At 39.0% G+C, this 18,924-nt stretch overlaps 1 protein-coding gene across 6 annotated transcripts in view; it reads left to right on the top strand.

Moving 5' to 3' along the window:
- The window catches only part of stxbp5b (syntaxin binding protein 5b (tomosyn)), a 33,230-nt gene that overhangs the window by 6,906 nt on the left and 7,400 nt on the right, over positions 1 to 18,924 (top strand). Inside the window, exons 5-24 of one of the 6 annotated variants that reach the window (XM_055006148.1) lie at positions 1,020 to 1,154; positions 4,890 to 4,953; positions 6,389 to 6,472; positions 7,864 to 7,987; positions 8,151 to 8,229; positions 8,856 to 9,010; positions 9,117 to 9,189; positions 9,803 to 9,950; positions 10,130 to 10,197; positions 10,313 to 10,353; positions 11,742 to 11,962; positions 12,187 to 12,371; positions 12,754 to 12,879; positions 13,073 to 13,224; positions 14,001 to 14,084; positions 14,510 to 14,572; positions 14,674 to 14,730; positions 14,825 to 14,872; positions 16,790 to 16,840; positions 17,935 to 18,174. In XM_055006148.1, coding sequence (XP_054862123.1) covers positions 1,020 to 1,154; positions 4,890 to 4,953; positions 6,389 to 6,472; positions 7,864 to 7,987; positions 8,151 to 8,229; positions 8,856 to 9,010; positions 9,117 to 9,189; positions 9,803 to 9,950; positions 10,130 to 10,197; positions 10,313 to 10,353; positions 11,742 to 11,962; positions 12,187 to 12,371; positions 12,754 to 12,879; positions 13,073 to 13,224; positions 14,001 to 14,084; positions 14,510 to 14,572; positions 14,674 to 14,730; positions 14,825 to 14,872; positions 16,790 to 16,840; positions 17,935 to 18,174 — 2,198 coding nt within the window. Of the gene's footprint in view, positions 1 to 1,019; positions 1,155 to 4,889; positions 4,954 to 6,388; positions 6,473 to 7,863; positions 7,988 to 8,150; positions 8,230 to 8,855; positions 9,011 to 9,116; positions 9,190 to 9,802; positions 9,951 to 10,129; positions 10,198 to 10,312; positions 10,354 to 11,741; positions 11,963 to 12,186; positions 12,372 to 12,753; positions 12,880 to 13,072; positions 13,225 to 14,000; positions 14,085 to 14,509; positions 14,573 to 14,673; positions 14,731 to 14,824; positions 14,873 to 16,789; positions 16,841 to 17,053; positions 17,183 to 17,934; positions 18,175 to 18,924 lie in introns of all 6 variants that reach the window. The other 5 variants (XM_023285411.3, XM_023285412.3, XM_055006147.1 and 2 more) reach the window with 5 other exon arrangements.

Consider the following 18,924-nt stretch of genomic DNA (forward strand, 5'->3'; position numbering starts at 1 on the left):
AGCTTCTCTCAGCTCTGTGTAGTTTATTTTTTTAGACACTTTGGCTTATTGTTTTGATTTTCAGCCAGCAAACTGTGCTCATATCAGCCTGTAGGTAATTGAGATCAGCTAAAAAACTAAAATAGATGATATGAATACTTAGCAACAAAAGCGAACACAATCTAATAAAACAATCGTCAATTTAACAGTGAAATGAAAGTATACTGCAAAAATATTAGTAACATGCTCCCACAGCAGCCTTAACCCCTTGACGCCTGAATTTCTGTAGAATTAAATAAAAAACATTTTTTTTGTGTGTTTTTGCTTTCTAGCTGATGCTAAAATAAGTGGAGATTGTTCATTTGTCTGTTACACATAGAACAGATATATAATAATAATAATAGACATATAATAATTAGGTCCCACTCCAACCGGTTTCTTCTATGAGAAGCCAGTGGTTGCAAAAGGTTCCGAGGTACGTATTGAATATGCACAAACCGGCATTGGGGGAATGGATACGCTATCTCAGCTACAGTCTGAATGAAAGTGGTATGTTGCAAATTTGCGACAATCGGCGACAAGGGGTTAATTGGTGCAACCTTTTTGGCTAATTGTTGGGGTTTTTTTGTTGTATGGACACAAATATACTTTTTTGTGAAGTCAAGATTTCCATGCTCATTGACAATCACACAAAATGTCACCTGATAAACCACTGGACACAAAAACAGCCTAATGCAATAAACGGTTAACCTAAGCCCCGTCAGTCTGATATTTTAACAAATGTGGTTTACGACCGAATGTTTCTGTCAGCCAGTTGAGAAAAGACAGCCGTATTTACTCCGCGATTACTTCCCCGTCGATCTATATATAGTCCTGCTTCATTAGTGTGACACAGTGCATGGCCTTTGTAATTAAATCTTAGTCACTCGCTACTCCTTCCACTTGGACCGACGTGATTAGGGATGAGGGCGACCCCTTTGATGGGACTGAGTCATGAGATAATGAAAAGCCTGGTTGTGATGGATCCTGATCTCTTGCAGAATCACATACTGCCACCTGCCCTTCCAGAGCAAATGGCTGTACATCGGTACGGAAAGAGGAAACATCCACATCGTCAACGTGGAGTCCTTCACTCTCTCAGGCTACGTTATTATGTGGAACAAAGCCATCGAACTGTGAGTCTGTGTTTTGCAATTGTCTTCTGTTGTTTTTTTTTTTCCCTCCCTTTTTACTCACTGCCATTTGCATATCTTCTGTGTGCAGTTGACACTCAAACAGGAAACTCTGAAATACAAAGGAATGTGGATGCCTGCGTTTGCAGATACAGTGTGTCCTGTAAGCTGAGAATACTGTAGCTCTGATCAGTGTGAGGGCGGTATGGAGGTGGTGATTGTGCCATGCCAGGACTTGCTGTTGAGACTTCTGGAGGTGTTTGCTGCCTGATTTAACAGAACATCTCTTGATAGGAAGTGCCTACTTGATAACCCCAGTGACTTATCCTGTGTCACCCACTCCCTCATGTAAACACCTACTGTAAAGATCACAAGGAATTTTACATCACATCCTGCGTAAAGGCAAAGGTTTTACTGGATTTCCTGCAGGGCTCCGATATAACTTTGTAGGGGTCACATACAGGTAAAACTTATGAAATCAGCGTCAGAAACGGGCGGCGCTTGATTCTGCAGCACTGAAAACAGGGAGGGTGAGGCCTGTTGTGTGAGAAATGAAAACTTTAGCCAGTAGAAGTTGCTCTTTCCAAGTAATTTTTCCAGGGAGCCCACAAGTGAACGGAAAAAAATTGATTTTAGACAGTGACTGGCAGCTGAAATTGGTAGTAGATTATAAAGGTGCACGCATGAGGCTGCTGGTGAAATCTGATAAATTACTGTTTTAGATCTGGGAGTTGAAAGTGTCAGAGGAAAGTATGCCATCTGCTAAGATGAATGTCTCACAGATAGGCAGTGGAAATGGGAAATGATTTTGCCCGTCTGATTGTGGGAAAAAAATGCAGCGTGAAATCTTAAACATAATATTCAGACTCTGATAGAATCGTCTTTTCAACACACTTTCTGCTTTGTAGTTTGATGTCTCTGCAAACCTGTGGATTCACGTTCTCCTGCTGTGGATAGAAACCGTATCTGTGGTTTTAATGATCATATTTGCTGGTCTTTTGCTTCACTGTATTGTAAACAAGACCTCAGCTTCAATATGAGTTTAACCGTCAGGGCGTTTTTAGCTCCAGTCACATTTTTATTCACTGTGGGCTCATTTTTCACTGAAATACAAAGTCCTGCACCTCTATGGAAACATTATAACCACTGTTAGAAAAAGAGATGACTCAATCATGTTTTCCATGCAGCACAACAAAGTTATAATGCTGTAAATCACGAAAGTTAATCAAAATTTCATATCAGGAGTCATTAAAGGTCCTATATTGTGTCGCTTTTCCACATGTCCCTACAGTTTATGAGCTAACAAAAACGCTAAAATGGTTCATTTCACCATGACTGTACAACAACTAGTGTTATAAATGGGCCGTTTTTCATTAAAAACCAATAAACTGCTGCTGATCCCACCCCCTTCAGGAAGAAAACACTGTCTGACCTGCAGCTATTGGTTAGTTAGGTGTTGCATAGCACCTATTTTTGAATTCTGATTGGCTTGTAAGGCAGGGAAGCAGTTTTTATTTCATAACAAAAACTAAGATTGGATTTTCAACATATGGAACCTATAATGAGTGACTCTGTTAAGTCAAATTCATCTACTGTGTATTAGAATATCTGTGTAACTGAAGAAGAAAAATACCTCTAAAAAAACAAAGGGCAACAATTATTCATGTTATGTACAATGTAATTTGCTTTTCTCTGCCATTTTCACCTCAGTTTAGTTAACTTCCGTTCATTTTGGTCTCATTCATTTGATATTTGCCACCATGGGGAGTCATTAAAGGTCCCATATTGTGTCGCATTTCGGTAAATTAATCAAAGTCTCACATATCCCTACAATTTTTGAGCTCAAAAAGCTGTGAAAATGGTTCATTTCACCATGACTGTGTAACCACTGGTATTCTGAATGGGTTGATTTGCACTAAAAAAGCAATGAGCTGCTGCTGATCCCGCCCCCTTCAGGAAAAAAACACTGCCTGAGCTGCAACTATTGGTTAGTTTGGTGTTACATAGCACCTAGGTTTGAATTCTGGCTTGTAAGGCAGGGAAGCTAGAAAGTTGTAATAAAGTTTGAAGAAATGCAGAAGTAAATGCTCGAAGTTCACAACAAAAACAAAAGATTGGATTTTTACCATATGGGAGCTTTAATTAGTGACTCTGTTAAGTCAGATTAGTGAGAGAATCTGTTTAGAGCGTCTGTAAATTTTATTAAAAAATATTGGTGTTTGGTACCAATATATTGATAATATCCCTCAAGAGGAAGTGCCATATTGATGTTTTGTTCTGACTCTTAGAGAGACTAAATAAAATTTGGCCAAATTCTTCTCTAATTTGGGTTTTTATTGCGTTTCAAGTCAATGAGAAGCATTTTCTGACAGCAAAATGACAACACTTTGCCACACTGAGTCTCACAGTTCTATATTTGCAAACAAACATAAAGTTAGAATGCTATAAATCATTAAACTTAGTCAAAGTTTCATTTCTTGGATTACTTATTTTACAAAAATTGAAAAATTTTTGATTGTGCTGGAATCAACATGCAAAACAGTTCACATTTATTTAGACTGGCAAAAATGTTCCAACTACAGCTATTTTAGTGCTTACATTTTCAAATTGCTTTCATACTTGTCTCATTTCTGCTCTGTGTAAACACAGCCTGCAGTTCATCCCAGTTTATTAGAAAAAGTCCCTGAATTTTTGTCATGTGACTGTTGGTTGCAGCATAGAAACTAAAGGCCTCACGATTGTGCCGAGAAGAACAGATTATTTTCTTTTTCACAGAATTTGGTTAATGCAAAAAGTGTATTTTTGACAATTTTCTTTTTTAATGAGACATGTAGAATAAAGGGATTTTGCTGGAACACGGTATCACAATTTTGAGCTGACATTTGGTTAAGTTTCCTGACGTCACAGATGAGTAGTTCAAGGCCTGTTAAAAAGTTCAAACAATTCTTGCTTTAAATTCCTTCCGTTTTTGTAATTTCTGGCTTTAATAAATGGCATCATTTTGATTTTGTAAAGACAAATTCATCAATGGAGGATTAAATAAATGTTGAACGAAATTTAATCCCGAGTTTGTGCAGTCAATAGAAATCAATGTTATGTTCCTAAAATGTTTACATTCAAGAGAATAATACACATGGTGCACGTACATATATTATAATCACGGCACATTTAAACAGTTGCGTGTACGGACGCTGTATTGTGTTGTGGCGGTTACTGCCTGGAGTTCATATTCTGGTCCGTCCTTGTCTTTTATTCACTGCGACATCTCTGACTGTATCGACTCATCAGCAGCAATGAGATCATTAGCCACTGGAGCCAGACCACACTCAGAGGCAGCAACACTTTCTTTAGGCCAGACCTTCACTTCCTCCATGCCCCTTGCTCTGTTGCCACGGTGATCCTGTCTCCACACACTATAATCTCTCATAGACCCTCATGTGACCCTGCTCTCTCTCTCTCTGTTTGTCTCTCTCATATGTCATGTCTCTTTCTCTGCTGCACTGATGCACATTTTCATCTCATAATTGTGTCCTTTTTCTTTGTGCACCACCAGACACTGTGGCTTCTAAGATGTATATTTTTTATCTTTTTGGATGCTTTTCCTAATTGCCTCCCTATCTTACCAGCCCTCTAAAAGCAGCACAGTATGTTTTTAGACAGTATTTATCAGATTTTCTAGCTATACAACCCAAATATTCCTAAATAGTGTCTCTTTATTCCTGTCTTTTTCTCTCACAGATCCACCAAGACACACCCAGGACCTGTTGTGCACATCAGTGATAACCCCATGGACGAGGGCAAGGTAGCTGATAGCAAAAACACCGCATAGCCTGTACCAAACAGATACATTCCAACCCCAAGACGTAAAACAAATGTTCCATTTTATTTGCTATCTAGTGGTGTGCTTTTCTTTTTCTTTTTTTTCTGCGGGTAACTGCCCCGGTGCAGACGATACAACGTCAATATGGTTTGTGCAGCTACGGTGGAGAATGAGAGCAGAACATTTTTAGCTAATTAAAATGTCAATGTGACTTCAGATATTGGTGTCACAATCAAATAGGAAAGGCTTTCCTCCCAGACTAATCATTTTCTGTAACCTTTGACGGATAGAAAATGGTGGCAGATGGCAACAGTGGCCTGAACAGACCAGAATACATATGTGGCTTTAATATTATTAATAAAAAAGACTGTAGAATGTAGAGTACGTTCTGTATGAAAGTATTTCTATGAATACAAGCATGCTTTCAATTCAAGAAATCCTGAAAACACGGTTTCCAATAATTGATTTGCTTGTGTTTTAACTTGTGTCACTCTGATGCAGTGAGCTGGAATTGATCCATTTTTCCAGTCATTAGGATTTAAGCAGCTTTTACAAAAAAACTCATCCAGAAATCAACTATTGTGTGCAAACTCAACTATTGTAGCACAAATTGTAAGTCTTACATGAGCTGCTTCTTACTTTTAAGTCAATTTCTTTCAGTTTTATGAATATACGGCCACTTTACAACACAAGTATTCTCCAAAAACTTAATGAACAAAGTGGAAAGTCTCTGATAGATACGATTTACACCAGCTGAGTGCGGTTCCTTTAATTCCGACGGCTGTAACAAAATGTTGTGATCAGTGGTGTCAGATGCAGCACTCTGATCTCGCAGGACAAGTGTAGAGACGAGTCCATTGTTGGTGACTTTCACTAGTGCTGCTTCAGCGCTATGATGTTGTAAATCATGACTGGGACTCGTCAGTTTCTAAACAAATGGTCACACTATTGTTTTGCAACATTTTTTGAGGCGATTTTAGAAATAGAAGGGAGGTTGTGTATCAGTCTAACCTGGATCAAGAGTAGTTTTTACAAATAGAAGTTTAATTACAACAACCTTAAAACCATGTGGTATGTAGTGTGTTAATAAAAATGTGTTATTTTGGAAAAACACTTGGTATGAAGTGTAAAAGAAGTGATTTCAGTCAAGCAACTATCAATGTAAGTGTCAATTTCATGATGTTTTCAGCCTGTTTTTATATAACTGTCAAAGAAATAACCCAGTCTGTTTTTATATAACTACTACCAAATCGCATTTTTTGTCAAGGAAATGATCAAGAAATTCCAGCGTTACCACATATTGTGAAAGATGGTCCAGTGTTGATGGAATCATGTTCACTTAATGCTGAGTTATGTGTGCAGAATGTGTTTTCACAGCAATCAGCTGAGTTGTGTTTTGCTTCTCTTGTTATTGCAGCTTCTGATTGGATTTGAGTGTGGGGTAGTGGTGTTGTGGGATTTGAAGTCCAAAAAAGCTGACTACCGCTACAATTATGATGAGGTAAGGTGTTATTTATTTTCTTTCTACTCAAGTCTTGTGAGAGGAACTGGTTTATTGAGGATTTTCCAGTGTTTGCCTCAGGAACATGTTTGGTTTTGTTAGCTTGCGTCGTCTGTCAGTTCAATCAAAAGAGAAAAAAAACGTCCCTGAAGGCTTGTCATGAAATCCAAAATGGCTGCTGATGGGGTCCCTCTGAAATTTAGTCTCAGGAGCTTTCAAATTAGATAAGGATGACTTCTAGTGGGACAAACAGTACAAAAAGCAGGTTTGTAGATGACTGAGCTAAAAGCATAAAATGAGAGCAGGGGGTGAATGACCATGTAATTCATGAAAACTAACTATAAACATACATTTCGTATGGTAAAGATAGTATTACAATAAAGATATTTTGCATTACTTAGTACATTGCAAGATATTCATCTACTATGTCTTTGTAACTGAAGACACAAAATACCTCTAAAAAGGCAAAGAGCAACAATTATTCATGTTATGTACAATGTAATATGCTTTTCTCTGCCATTTTCACCTCAGTTTAGTTAACTTCCGTTCATGTTAGCCTCATTCATTTGATAATTGCCACCATGAGGAGTCATTAAAGATCCCATGTTGTGTCACTTTTCAACAAATTAATCAAAGTCTCACATGTCCCTATGATTTTTGAGCTCAAAAAGCTGTGAAAATGGTTCATTTCACCATGACTGTATAACCACTGGTTATTCTGAATGGGCTGATTTGCACTAAAACCAATGAGCTGCTGCTGATCCGGCCCCCTTCAGGAAGAAAACACTGCCTGAGCTGCAGCTATTGGGTAGTTAATTGTTAGCACCTAGGTTTGAATTCTGATTTGTGAGGCAGGGAAGCTAGCAACTTGTTGGAAAGTTTGAGGAATTGCAGAAGTAAATGCTTTAATATCTCTAAGAACTTTTATTTTACCGTTCGAAGTTCATAACAAAGACAAAAAATTGAATTTTCAGCATATGGAAGCTTTAATTAGTGACTGGTAAGTTAAATTGGCGAGAGAATCTGTCTAGAGTGTCTGCATATTTTATTAAAACTATTGATTTTTGGCGCCAGTGTATTGATAACATCTCTCAAGAGGAAGTAATGTACTAATGTTTTGTCCTGACCCGAAGGGAGACTATATAAAATTTGGCCAAATTCTTCTCCAATCCGGAGTTTTGTTGTGTTTCAAGAAAATGAGAAGCATTTTCTGACAGCAACACGGAGTCTTGTTAATCTATATTTGCAAACAAATCATTTGAAGAAACCTCAACCACTAATTAACAAATCTTACAAATAAGTATCGCCTCAAGTAGCGGAGGAAAAACCTGATCTGTTTGGACGTACATTACGAGTCGTGCTCTGATGATGTGCTGCTGTGTGTCTTTCAGGCGATCCACTCAGTCGCTTGGCACCATGAGGGGAAACAGTTTGTTTGCAGCCACTCCGATGGCACTTTGACCACGTGGAATGTACGAGCCCCAGCCAAGGCTGCACAGATCATCACACCACATGGTAGGAGCTGTTGCAGACACACAGTTGTATGTGCATGTATGTGTTTAAAAGCACATATTGTAGCTCCTCCAGTCTTAGAGGTGCGACTTGCACATGAACGGCAGCAACGTGTAGTGAAATATGTGCTGTACTCCTGCAAATTAACCTCCTTGACCTCCAATAGGAAAGCAGCCTAAGGACGGAAAAAAGCCAGAGCCATGTAAGCCTATCCTGAAAGTGGAGTACAAAACAACAAGGGCTGGGTAAGTGTGACAGTCGTTAGTCTCCACCCATCCTGTGTCTTAACAGACTCTGGTTTGAATCCATATCCTGTACTCAAACTGGCCTTTCCTGTTATTCTCCATGTATCCAACACGCCAGTCTTGTTGACAGCATCCTTACGCTGGTTTAAATTGGATGGAAAGCTGGAAAGACTTTGTCTAATTAATATTGTTTTCCTCCAGGCTTTGTCTTGCTGTGATCATTGAATACATGATTTCTTTTCCTGACAAATGATTTGTTGTCTGCGTGTTAATTATGTTGTGATCGCTGTTAACGCAGTTGTCAAGGTCACATAGTGAACAGATTTGTAAAGACTTTCCTTATCATAAAAGTTAACAATTTCACGGAAAGTGATCTAGTTATTCCTTTTTCTTAGGTGTTTGAGGACAGAGATGAATATAGTTGTCATTATAATTAAAAAGTAGCCCCCTCCCCTGATAGAATCTCTTGAAATGGGGCCAAATAATCTCCAGAGAAAGCTCAGGAGTCCCTCATCACCCATTTCCCACTGATTGGACAGAGTATTTTTTTTTTTTTTTACCTTCACAACAAACCCAATTTTATTGAACAAGCAATTAAAATGTTTATGTGTGTTTGCCGCACTCAGGGACCCATTCATGGTCCTGTCTGGAGGTCTGTCTTACGACACAGTGGGGAGGAGAGCCTGTCTGACTGTGATGCATGGAAAGAGCACTGCTGTCCTGGAGATGGACTACCCCATTGTAGATTTCCTAACGCTGTGCGAAACTCCATATCCAAATGGTGAGCCGTGACACTTTCGACAGCCTTTTTTTTTCATTTGAATATGTAATAGAGCACTAAAAATATGTCCTTTTCCACATTAATATTGTGCTTTTTTGTTTGCCAGACTTTCAAGAGCCTTATGCTGTGGTGGTTCTCCTTGAGAAGGATTTAGTTGTAATAGACCTCGGACAAATTGGGTAATTATTGTGTTTCTAAATGTGGTTTAGTTGGTACTAGGTAGTTTGTGTTTTGTGTGTGCATGTGTGTCTAAAATGTTGGTATTTTACATAAGCATGCTATATAAATAAACAGTATACAACAGATTATATTGAGGATTTAGTCAGAATTTTGTAAATGTTCATAAAAAAGAGGATAGAAAGTGATACAGTTGTAACAGTAGATGGTTACTGCATTCGTATTTTTTAATGGTTGGGCATTTTTTAATGCAAAGTATGCTCTAAAAGGCATTTTCATGACAAATCAGTCTTAAAAACTGTTTGTACGGCACCACTGTATCTCATTTAATGAGAGTACATCCTTCAATTTTCATATAGCTAGAAATAGTGCTCTTAAATTCACAAATTTCCCCCAAGCTTTCAGTTAATTTGAAAGTCACACTTGACTGTCATGTGTGACTTTAAAATCAAATTGCCTCAACTTGAGACTGCCATCATGGTACGTTTAAAGTAGTTTCTCAGTCAGTCAGAATGCTCGTTAGTTGTCATTTATATTTCAATTTGACAGACGTGTGCATAACGTGTGATATGCAGTTTATTTTCATATGTGAACTACGGTTCTTTTTCTTGACAGATACCCAATATTTGAGAATCCATATCCTCTGACGATCCACGAGTCACCAGTGACCTGCTGTGAGTATTTCGCTGACTGCCCTGCTGATCTTATTCCTGCACTTTACTCCGTCGGCAGCCGGCAAAAGAGACAAGGTTACAGCAAGAAGGTAAACTGTTCCTCCCCATCATCTATATTTAAGTGCATTTTAAATGAGATGTACTAGAAGCACTGCAGGGACAAACTTATTTTTGTGTAGCAGATAATTAAATACATGAATAAATAAAGTATCCAGACGGTTAATATTGCTGCATTTTATAATTCAACATGCTTTCTTGTTTTTAAAAGGAATGGCCCGTTAGTGGGGGAAACTGGGGCCAAAACACACAGAGTTATCCGGAGATTATAATTACAGGGTCTGTAATTCATGAATAAATACACTAATTTCAGATTCATGCCTTAGTTCTATTTACATACATACAATTTGTTATTTTCTTTTTAAATGGCTTCTCTGCTTTTCCCTCAAAACAGACATGCTGATGGGTCAATCAAATTTTGGGATGCTTCTGCATGTGAGTAGTTTTGATTTATTTTCCATGTTTTTTAGCTTTAACTCACATTTTTGATTGTGCAAATGGAACTATACTGTTGCCTTGCAAGGCAACTATAACTGCATAAACCATAAAATTAAAAAAACGAGCTAATAATATATCAGCTGAAATAAAAGAAATGTTAAAAGCATACATTTATGACAGAAAAATATATATAACTGTCCAGATACACATTCTTAAATTTCAAATCAAATAAAGCAGCTTTAACTGATCAAAAATATTACAAAACAAATGCATGGAGTTGAATTATAGGCCCAAAAATGTTGGGACCATCATAACTAGTAATTAATACACTAAAGCAGGGCTATTTAAAAGGATGTAATTGAGGAAATACCACTAGTAATTCAAAATATATAAAAGCACATAAAAACAAGGACAAAAATGTAATCAAAACTTCATTCAGCCTGTTTTGTAAGGTATACAAATTAATGATGTGAAAGAGAAACTCAGGTTATTTAACACCTTCAATGCAAGACACATTTAGAATAATGAGTAGCTCTGGACATACTAGATTTCCACATGTGTACATTTATACCAGATTTATAGAAATCTATTTCATTGGTTAAAACTGACTCGGTGCACTATTAAAATCTACTTTTTACCATTTTAACTGTTTTTGAAGCATTCCACGGCTGATGACACAGAGTTAACTGTTTGGGACTCTTCTACATCTTGATTTTGTTTTAATTTAAAAAATCTAGTATGAAAAGCCTGCGATCAGAATTATGTAGCCCACCTCCCTCAGCTATGAGTAGGAATCTGTGAAACTGCACTCATTTTCAAGTAAATCCTAATCAAGACTTATCATTCAGATTATTTTACACTATTTTTTATTTATTTTTTTGCTAACTTTCTCTTTAGTTTCCTTCCTTGGTGCAGTTGGTCAGACATGTGCTTTTGACAGCTGTAGAAGTGTCTGTTCTGCATTCTTATCATTTTTCCGTTTTTTGTGATTTATGCAGTTGGTACTGTTGCACTTTAAGATGAATGGTTGTTCTCAGATTTTATATACACAGACTTTTTCTGACATTAAATCTAAAAAAAATAATTGGTCCATTTGTTTCCGCCATAATATGTCTTGTAGCAGTGTTCTGTGCTGTTTGAGAATGCGTATATACCTCAGTGTCATCTGCGCATAGTATGTGTCCCTCTTGTCACACAGTTTTTCTATATAAATAACCAAATTCACAAAGACTGATGCTAGTCGCACATACATTTTGCTCTTAACGCTGCTGGAGTATAATATTAACCACACTGCCTCATGCCCCATTCTGACCTGGTTTCTATCATAAGTACATTGATTGCCGACAGTGAATCATCGTGTCTTTTTTTTTTCCTTCTCCTTAAAGTAATGCTTCAAGTGCTGTACAAGCTGAAGACTGCCAAGGTGTTTGAGAGGGCTCGCGGTAAGGAGGAGAAGCCCAACACAGATATAGTGGACGAGGACCCGTTTGCCATCCAAACCTTGTCCTGGTGTCCTGAGAGCAGGATGCTCTGTGTGGCCGGAGTGTCTGCTCACGTTATCGTCTATCGGTTCAGCAAACAAGAGATCACCACTGAAGTTGTTCAGGTAGGTGCGAGGGCATTGTCCGGGGTCGAATTGAAAATTTGTGCGAATGAATCCTTCAGTATTACTCTTTATTTAAATATTATGATCGTAGAAATGTCTTATTTGTGATCAGTCTGCTTCCGTTTAGAGAGGTCGGACATTTCAGGAGAAGACTGAGTCAGCAAAAGAGGGTTCTGGAGAGATGAAGTGTCCAAAAACAAGCCCTTTTGTGTCTTTTCGTTTAGCTTTTGGAGGTGCGGATGCAGTGCGAGTTTAGCGATGTGGACTCCCCCGACCCAGGAGGGGATCAGACCCCCACCCTGCCAACGCCTGGAGCTTCCTCCAGCCCTCAGGAGAGCGAGCCTCCCACTCAGCCCTCCACAGGCAGCAACTCCTCCGACGGGCCCCGAGACAATATACCATGCCTGCAGTACGGACCGTTGTGTTTTCTGCTTGTGTTTTTGCACAAAGGTTGAACTGGGCTCAGCTGTTTATGTCACTTTGACACATTCTGTCACTGAACAGACCAAAAACTGACCCTAAACGGGAGGTAGTCATCCATTCACTAGTTCCAGTCTGCTGCTCATAACATTTCCACATCAGTTCACCAGGGGAAAATAATCATCTCTGTCAAAATGTTAAAAAAAAAAAAAAAAAAAAAAAAGAAATATTTTCACAGTTAAAGGGTGGAAGGGAAAGCAATAACACCAGTAACAATGATGATATTGTGAGCGCGGCTTATCAGGAGGGTTATAATTCATTCCAGTGCAAAGTACAACCTGCTGTCTGATCCCGCTGTGTGTTTGATGCAGGGTGCGGAGCTCCCCGCTGAAGCAGTCTCCGGGCTACCAGGTGGAGCTGGTGATCCAGCTGGTGTGGGTGAGTGGGGAGCCGCCTCAGCAGATCACCAGCCTGGCAATCAATTCCTCCTACGGCCTGTAAGTCTCCGCGGCCAGTAAGCTGCATATTTTGACACGAGGTCACATCGAATCATGCCCACACTTCTTCATATTGGTGCTTATCCCATCCTGTAGCTGTATTTTTGCTAAATTTCTGTGCATGAAGAAACTTAATTTGTATCAGCCTGCCTAAATCATAATTTTGAGCTCTCGTTCGTCCTTTTTTTTCCAGTGTGGTGTTTGGAAACAGTAATGGTCTGGCTGTGGTGGACTACCTCCAGAAAACTCTGCTCCTCAATATGAGCTTGTCGGAGCTGTACAGCCCGTCCGACCCCTACCAGAGGCAGCCTCGCTCCCCACGTAAAACCCGACAGCCCTCTGGAGGTGAGCTGAAACTCCACAAATTACCCCAATGTCTCATTTTCTTGTTGGTTTCTCTCTAAGTGCTGCTGTGCAAGTTTACTCAGTGTAGCGAACATTATTGCCACTGAAATACAGCAAACGCTCATTCATTCGTTCATTCATTTGTTCATTAGCTTCAGCCCTTATTTCCCTCTGAGTTGTGGCTTTTAGAGGAGGGTTAGGGAGGCAGAGCTGACACTTGGCAGCTGCCCTGACTTCGCACCGTGAGCACTGCCCCCTGCAGTAGCCCCTCTCCCTCAACAGGGGGCATCGCTGACAGATTCTCCATCTGTTCAGTTGGACGGAGCAAAGACGGCAGAGCATGCATGTCAGAGAGGATGCTGTATCAGAGCCGCTCTAATAGAATTCCCTTTTGATTCCTTTAACTGACAAAGCAACACATGAGCCTTGTTTACTTGCTTGTTAAAGCCTCGCCGCTTCTGTCAGGTCTTTTGTTGTGTTGTTTTTTTTTTTTCTTTCTCTCTCTCTGCCTAATCATCCTGTCACTCACTGTTTTTGTGTCATTCTTTTCAGTCTCAGTGGCTTGGTGCTATATTCAAGACTCTTTTATCTGGGTGTTTTTTATCACGAAAAACAGTTTTAATGTATGCAAAACTGCAAGAATGCTGTCTGATAAATATATATTTGGCAGTTTCGGGAGTTACAAATTGAGCAGCAAGCCCCTGAGACTCATTCTGCTTATGATTTCCAGTCATTTTTCTGTCTCACTGTTGATCTCTCTCTGTGATTTGGTAAAGACATTCCACCTGTGGCGTCTTGCATGTCCAGACTTTCTAACTTGTATTCTGAGTCTGTGAAAAAACTACGCTCATCTTCCTTCAGTAAGTCACGTTGAGTCAGAATTTATTCCCCCTCCCGCAATATCATTGTTCTCCGCCAACCTTTACCTTTTATATCATAGAGAAACACTGCCTGATTTCACACTGTTAAATCTACGAAACTTTTAAAAATGTCAGCAGTGATTTTAGGAGAAAAATTAACAGCTTGAGGCGCTTTAACAGAATCAGGTAGTGGATCTTTAAACCCCTGCAAGCTGTTTGTAGACAAACAAGACTGACACATTAAAGTCAACAGATTAGTACTAGATTTGTGAACTCAACTGCAGCTTCTGTATGGCTAGCTGTCCCTGCCTTTGTTCTGTAGGCGACCCTTCATTGTTTTCACCACGTGTACTGTAAGAAATAGCTTTAATAGAGTAGGACTATTTCTACTGTAGTTTTAATTACATTTTCTGCGGCTCCCACAGCGCTTTGTGACTCCAATGATGGTTCCAACACCTCAGAGGATCGCTGCAAATCACCAACTTCAGGTAAACCTCCCTGAAGTTTTAGTACAACGTATATAGAAATATATATAAAATATATATATATTTTGATACATCTTGTTCAAATGCCGCTGTTTGTCATGTAGGATCTACCTCACCCTGTAATTCAGACGATGAACGAAAGCAGAAGTTCATAGATAAGGGTACTGTATTTTTAAATGCATGTCCCCTTATATTTTAGCCTGTCTATAAAATGGCTGAATTTATCTGATGTGTATTTCTGAACCTTGTTTCCAGTGAAGTTCAAAAGCAGACGCTTTTCCAAGACGGTTGCCAATGACTTTGGTACTGTATCTCACGGATGAATTCTTTGTGATGACTCACTCTTTCTCTCTGAATGACAGCGTTCTAACCACACTGTGCCTTAATCCTGCGTCAGTCTGTGCATCTTGTGCCAATCAAAGAAAGAATTGCATCAAGAGATGTATCTTTACTAATCACGTTAAATTTCAGGCCTCAGGTTTTCTATGCAGTTACATTTTATTGCACAAATACCGTAGACTCTTATGTGTAATTTAATATAATATGCCAAATTGGAAGATGTTACTGGATTCTTTTTTAAATTTGTAATGACACAAAAGCATAGAAAATCTGCTTCCTGCCTCAATCTTTACAGAACTAATATCTAACCACTTAAATGAGTGAATTATTTCTCTTCGATTTTAGACACTCGCTGTATGTGTTTCTGATTCCAGGGCTTCAGTTGAGTGTTAACTGTTTGGCTGTCCACTGATTTTTATTTTGTTATTTTTTTCCCCTCCACCTACTCTCTTTGCATAACTATGTTCACTGAATTGTAATTACCTTATTTCTCGACTGCCTCTTGCTTTGTTTGACATTACAGGCCCCTTTGGTTGTCTGTGATGCTTCCCTGCCTCGTTTGTATTCTCGTGATTTTCTCCGAGGGTGGTAATAGACTGCAACAGGCAACTTTTGGGGATTTGTATTTTAAAATGACAACACTCTTGGTAGCGAAGAACAAAGCACTGACCGAAATCGATTGAACTGTTTCTGGACTTAGAATATTTCCCCTAAAGCGATAAAGAGTTGAGTTACACACAGTAAAAGTTGTGTCTTGTACATTCTACAGTTTTAGTTGAAGGTACGGCATATACTACTGTTCAAAAGTTTGGGGTCACTTAGAAATGTCCTTATTTTTGAAAGAAAATCAGTTTTTAAATGAAGTTAACCCTTTAAAGGGTACTCATTGAAATACTTTGAAATTCAAAATTTCAATCCTAGTGTGTGATTGGAGGATAGAAGAAACATTTGTGCCTTTTTTTCAAAATTTTTAATTTTCATGTTGAAATTCAATGTGAATGAAGTTACCATATATGGTTCCTTTACCCGTTAGTGGTTTAAAAAAAAAAAAAAAACATTCCAAGAAATGTATGTCATCACTTAGCACAACTACTCAACCGTAAAATGTCTGAGTTTCGTCAATTAATCATAGTTAATTTTGGCGTTTCAATCGAAAATATGGAAGAGGACCAAGCCACAAGTCCATCTTTTTCCAGCTTTGGAAAAAAGAGAAAGTTTGATACGTTCCAGGCCTCTGCTGATTGGTCAAATGCCACCATGTCGTGTTTTGTAATGCAGAGTGATCTTCAAAGATGGGCTGGGTGAAAACCACATGCTTCTCAACCTCACTGAGAGGCAGGAGCAACTCCATATTTCATGTGTGTGGAAGTTACAAAATATGATCACTTGCCCCATAAAGGGTTAACAATAAATTAATCAGAAATACAGTCTAGACATTGTTAATGTGGTAAATGACTATTCTAGCTGGGAATGGCAGATTTTTAATGGAATACCTATGTAGGGGGACAGAGGAGCAACCATCACTCCTGTGTTCTAATGCTACATTGTGTTAGCTAATGGTGTTGAAATGCTGATTGGTGATTAGAAAACCCTTGTGCAGTTATGTTAGTACAAGAGTAAAAGTACAAGTTTTCATGGAAAACATTAAATTGTCTGAGTGACTCCAAACTTTTAAACAGTAGTGCATATAGAATCTGTATATCCTCAACCTTGACCTGCAGTTACTATTACCACTCTCAATTATGATTCCAAATTGTGTGTTCTCAATGATTGCACACTGATTTGCAAAGTAAAATTGCAAAAATTACTGAATCCTTAACAATAATCACCATTTTTAGTCATATTTTCCTCATAAATTAGGGCTATTTGTTTCTGTTACAGCCAAGATGTCACGGAAAATTAGCTCGTCTAATGAGCAAAAGACAGACCAGGGTAAGCCAAAACCAATGACTTTTAGTTTGTTAAACCCTTCCTCTACAGGTGCTCATCTCGCCATTTGAATCTTCTGCTTTGTATGAGGCTCACAGCTGTAAAAGTTTTGCTCATAGTCTAGTAGCATGTTGCTGTGAATGTGAGATTCCTGATGTTCTGGGGTTTTCTGCTGTAAGTTTAGACAAATGCTCTCTCTGTTTGCACTGGGAACAGAGAAAAGGTCCCAACGATGGCGCTCTCTGACATGTAAGAAGTGCTCTAGTTGTGTGACTGATGGGAAGCCGGCGGCCAGGACGCGCCAGAAGGGGGTCCTCTATAGAACTAAGTCAGACCCCAACTCCTGTGAGTGGACCAGCCGTGGTCTGACTTGCCTGAAGTGGTATAACTGGTACTAACCCCAGTGCTGGGGCTTTTATTCTGTAATCAGTTGACATGTGACACTAATCCTCTCACAATGATTGTTTCCTTCTTTTCGAGGAAGTTCCAGCGGCACTTAGTGTTCAAAATCTTGCTTTTCTCGTTCACAGTTTTTTCTTTGTGAAGAACGGACACGATGGGCGATGTGTTTAGCCTTCCATTCTGTGTTACAGATCTTTTCGTGTATTTGTTGGGATCCCTCATTAGTTTTTTAAAGAGGGTAAAAGCTTGTGCTTCAGCTGTCGACAGCACAGCAATGAGGCATGAATAATTCTTACTCCTTAAATACCAGTTCTTCCTTGGGAGTCACTGTAGTACTACATGCATATCTTACACATTTTTTTCACATTGAGATGTTGTTAAATGTAATTGCAGAAATTGGTAACTATTCAAAGAAAAGTAGCTTCTTAAATGGCATCTCAATGTCAAAAAAGCTTTTTGGTCTACAGCAGGGTTTGTTGCCGTTTGTCTGTTTTGTTTTCTGCACTGGGTTATGTCCATAAAAGACATGAATGTGATGGAAGTCTTTTTCTGTTTAACTTTTGGAAGCAGAATATAGCTCTAACCTGTTACTGACTTTGCCGTTTGCTTGGAGAATTGCTAAACTGCTTAACCTTTGCATTTTGTGGGAGTCATTTCCTCATTCTTCTATTTGTGTGCTCACTCCTGCCGTCCAGATGCCAAGGATAACTCATTCACCCGCTCACGTAGTTCAAGTGTAACCAGCATAGACAGAGAATCTCGAGAGGCCATCTCCTCCTTTTACTTCTGTGAGAGTTTCCCCAGGAAGGGGGACAGTCTGGTCAGCCCCTGTCTGCTGGTGGGAACCACGCAGGGCTCCGTGATGATGGTGGCCCTCAGCCTGCCACCTGGTGGGGACCAGAGGCTGCAGCAGCCGGTCGGCATCGCCTCCTGTGGTAAGAAGTTCGGCTGAGCTTCATATCATTCATTTACATATGAATGAAGATGCATCATGGCCTGTTTTGGCAAGCAGTAGGAAACTCAACCAACAATGATAGGATTTAACAGTGTTAACTGAGCTTAAATGCTATCTCCAAAAACAGCATATGGGCCAAAAAGATCAATTTTCAATCCCAAAAATCTGTGCTTGTTATTATTGAGACACCTCATGCATATTCATTAGCAATTCCATAGTATCAAAGACCTACAGATAGTTTTACAATACTGAGTGCTAAATAGTCACATGCTGTGCACATGGATACAGTAATTAACTATAGGGTGGATGTGGATTAGAGATGATAGGCACATGAATACAGAGCCTATAAAAAGTATTCACCCTCCTTGGAAACGTTCACCTTTTATTGCTATTCAACATCAAATCATGGTCAGTTAAATTTTTTTTTTTTTTACAAGAATTTACAAACCTAGACTCTTTCATGTTACAGTGGAAATCGATTTTTGTTAAGTAATGTCAGCAGAAATCCATTAAAAACCTAAAAAAAAATAAGTGATTGCATAAGTATTAACCCCCTTCAAGTCAGTATTTAGTAGATACACATTTGGCAGCAATTACAGCATCGACCCTGTGTAGTTAGGTCTGCTTTGCAAAGCTGCTCAAGCTCTGTCAGGTTGCATGAAGATCATGAGTGAACAGTTGTTTTCAAGTCCAGCTACAAATTCTCAATTAATTCTCGGCCACTCCAGAA

Source organism: Amphiprion ocellaris, chromosome 20 (genome assembly GCF_022539595.1).
Source record: "Amphiprion ocellaris isolate individual 3 ecotype Okinawa chromosome 20, ASM2253959v1, whole genome shotgun sequence".
Lineage (NCBI taxonomy): Eukaryota > Metazoa > Chordata > Actinopteri > Pomacentridae > Amphiprion > Amphiprion ocellaris.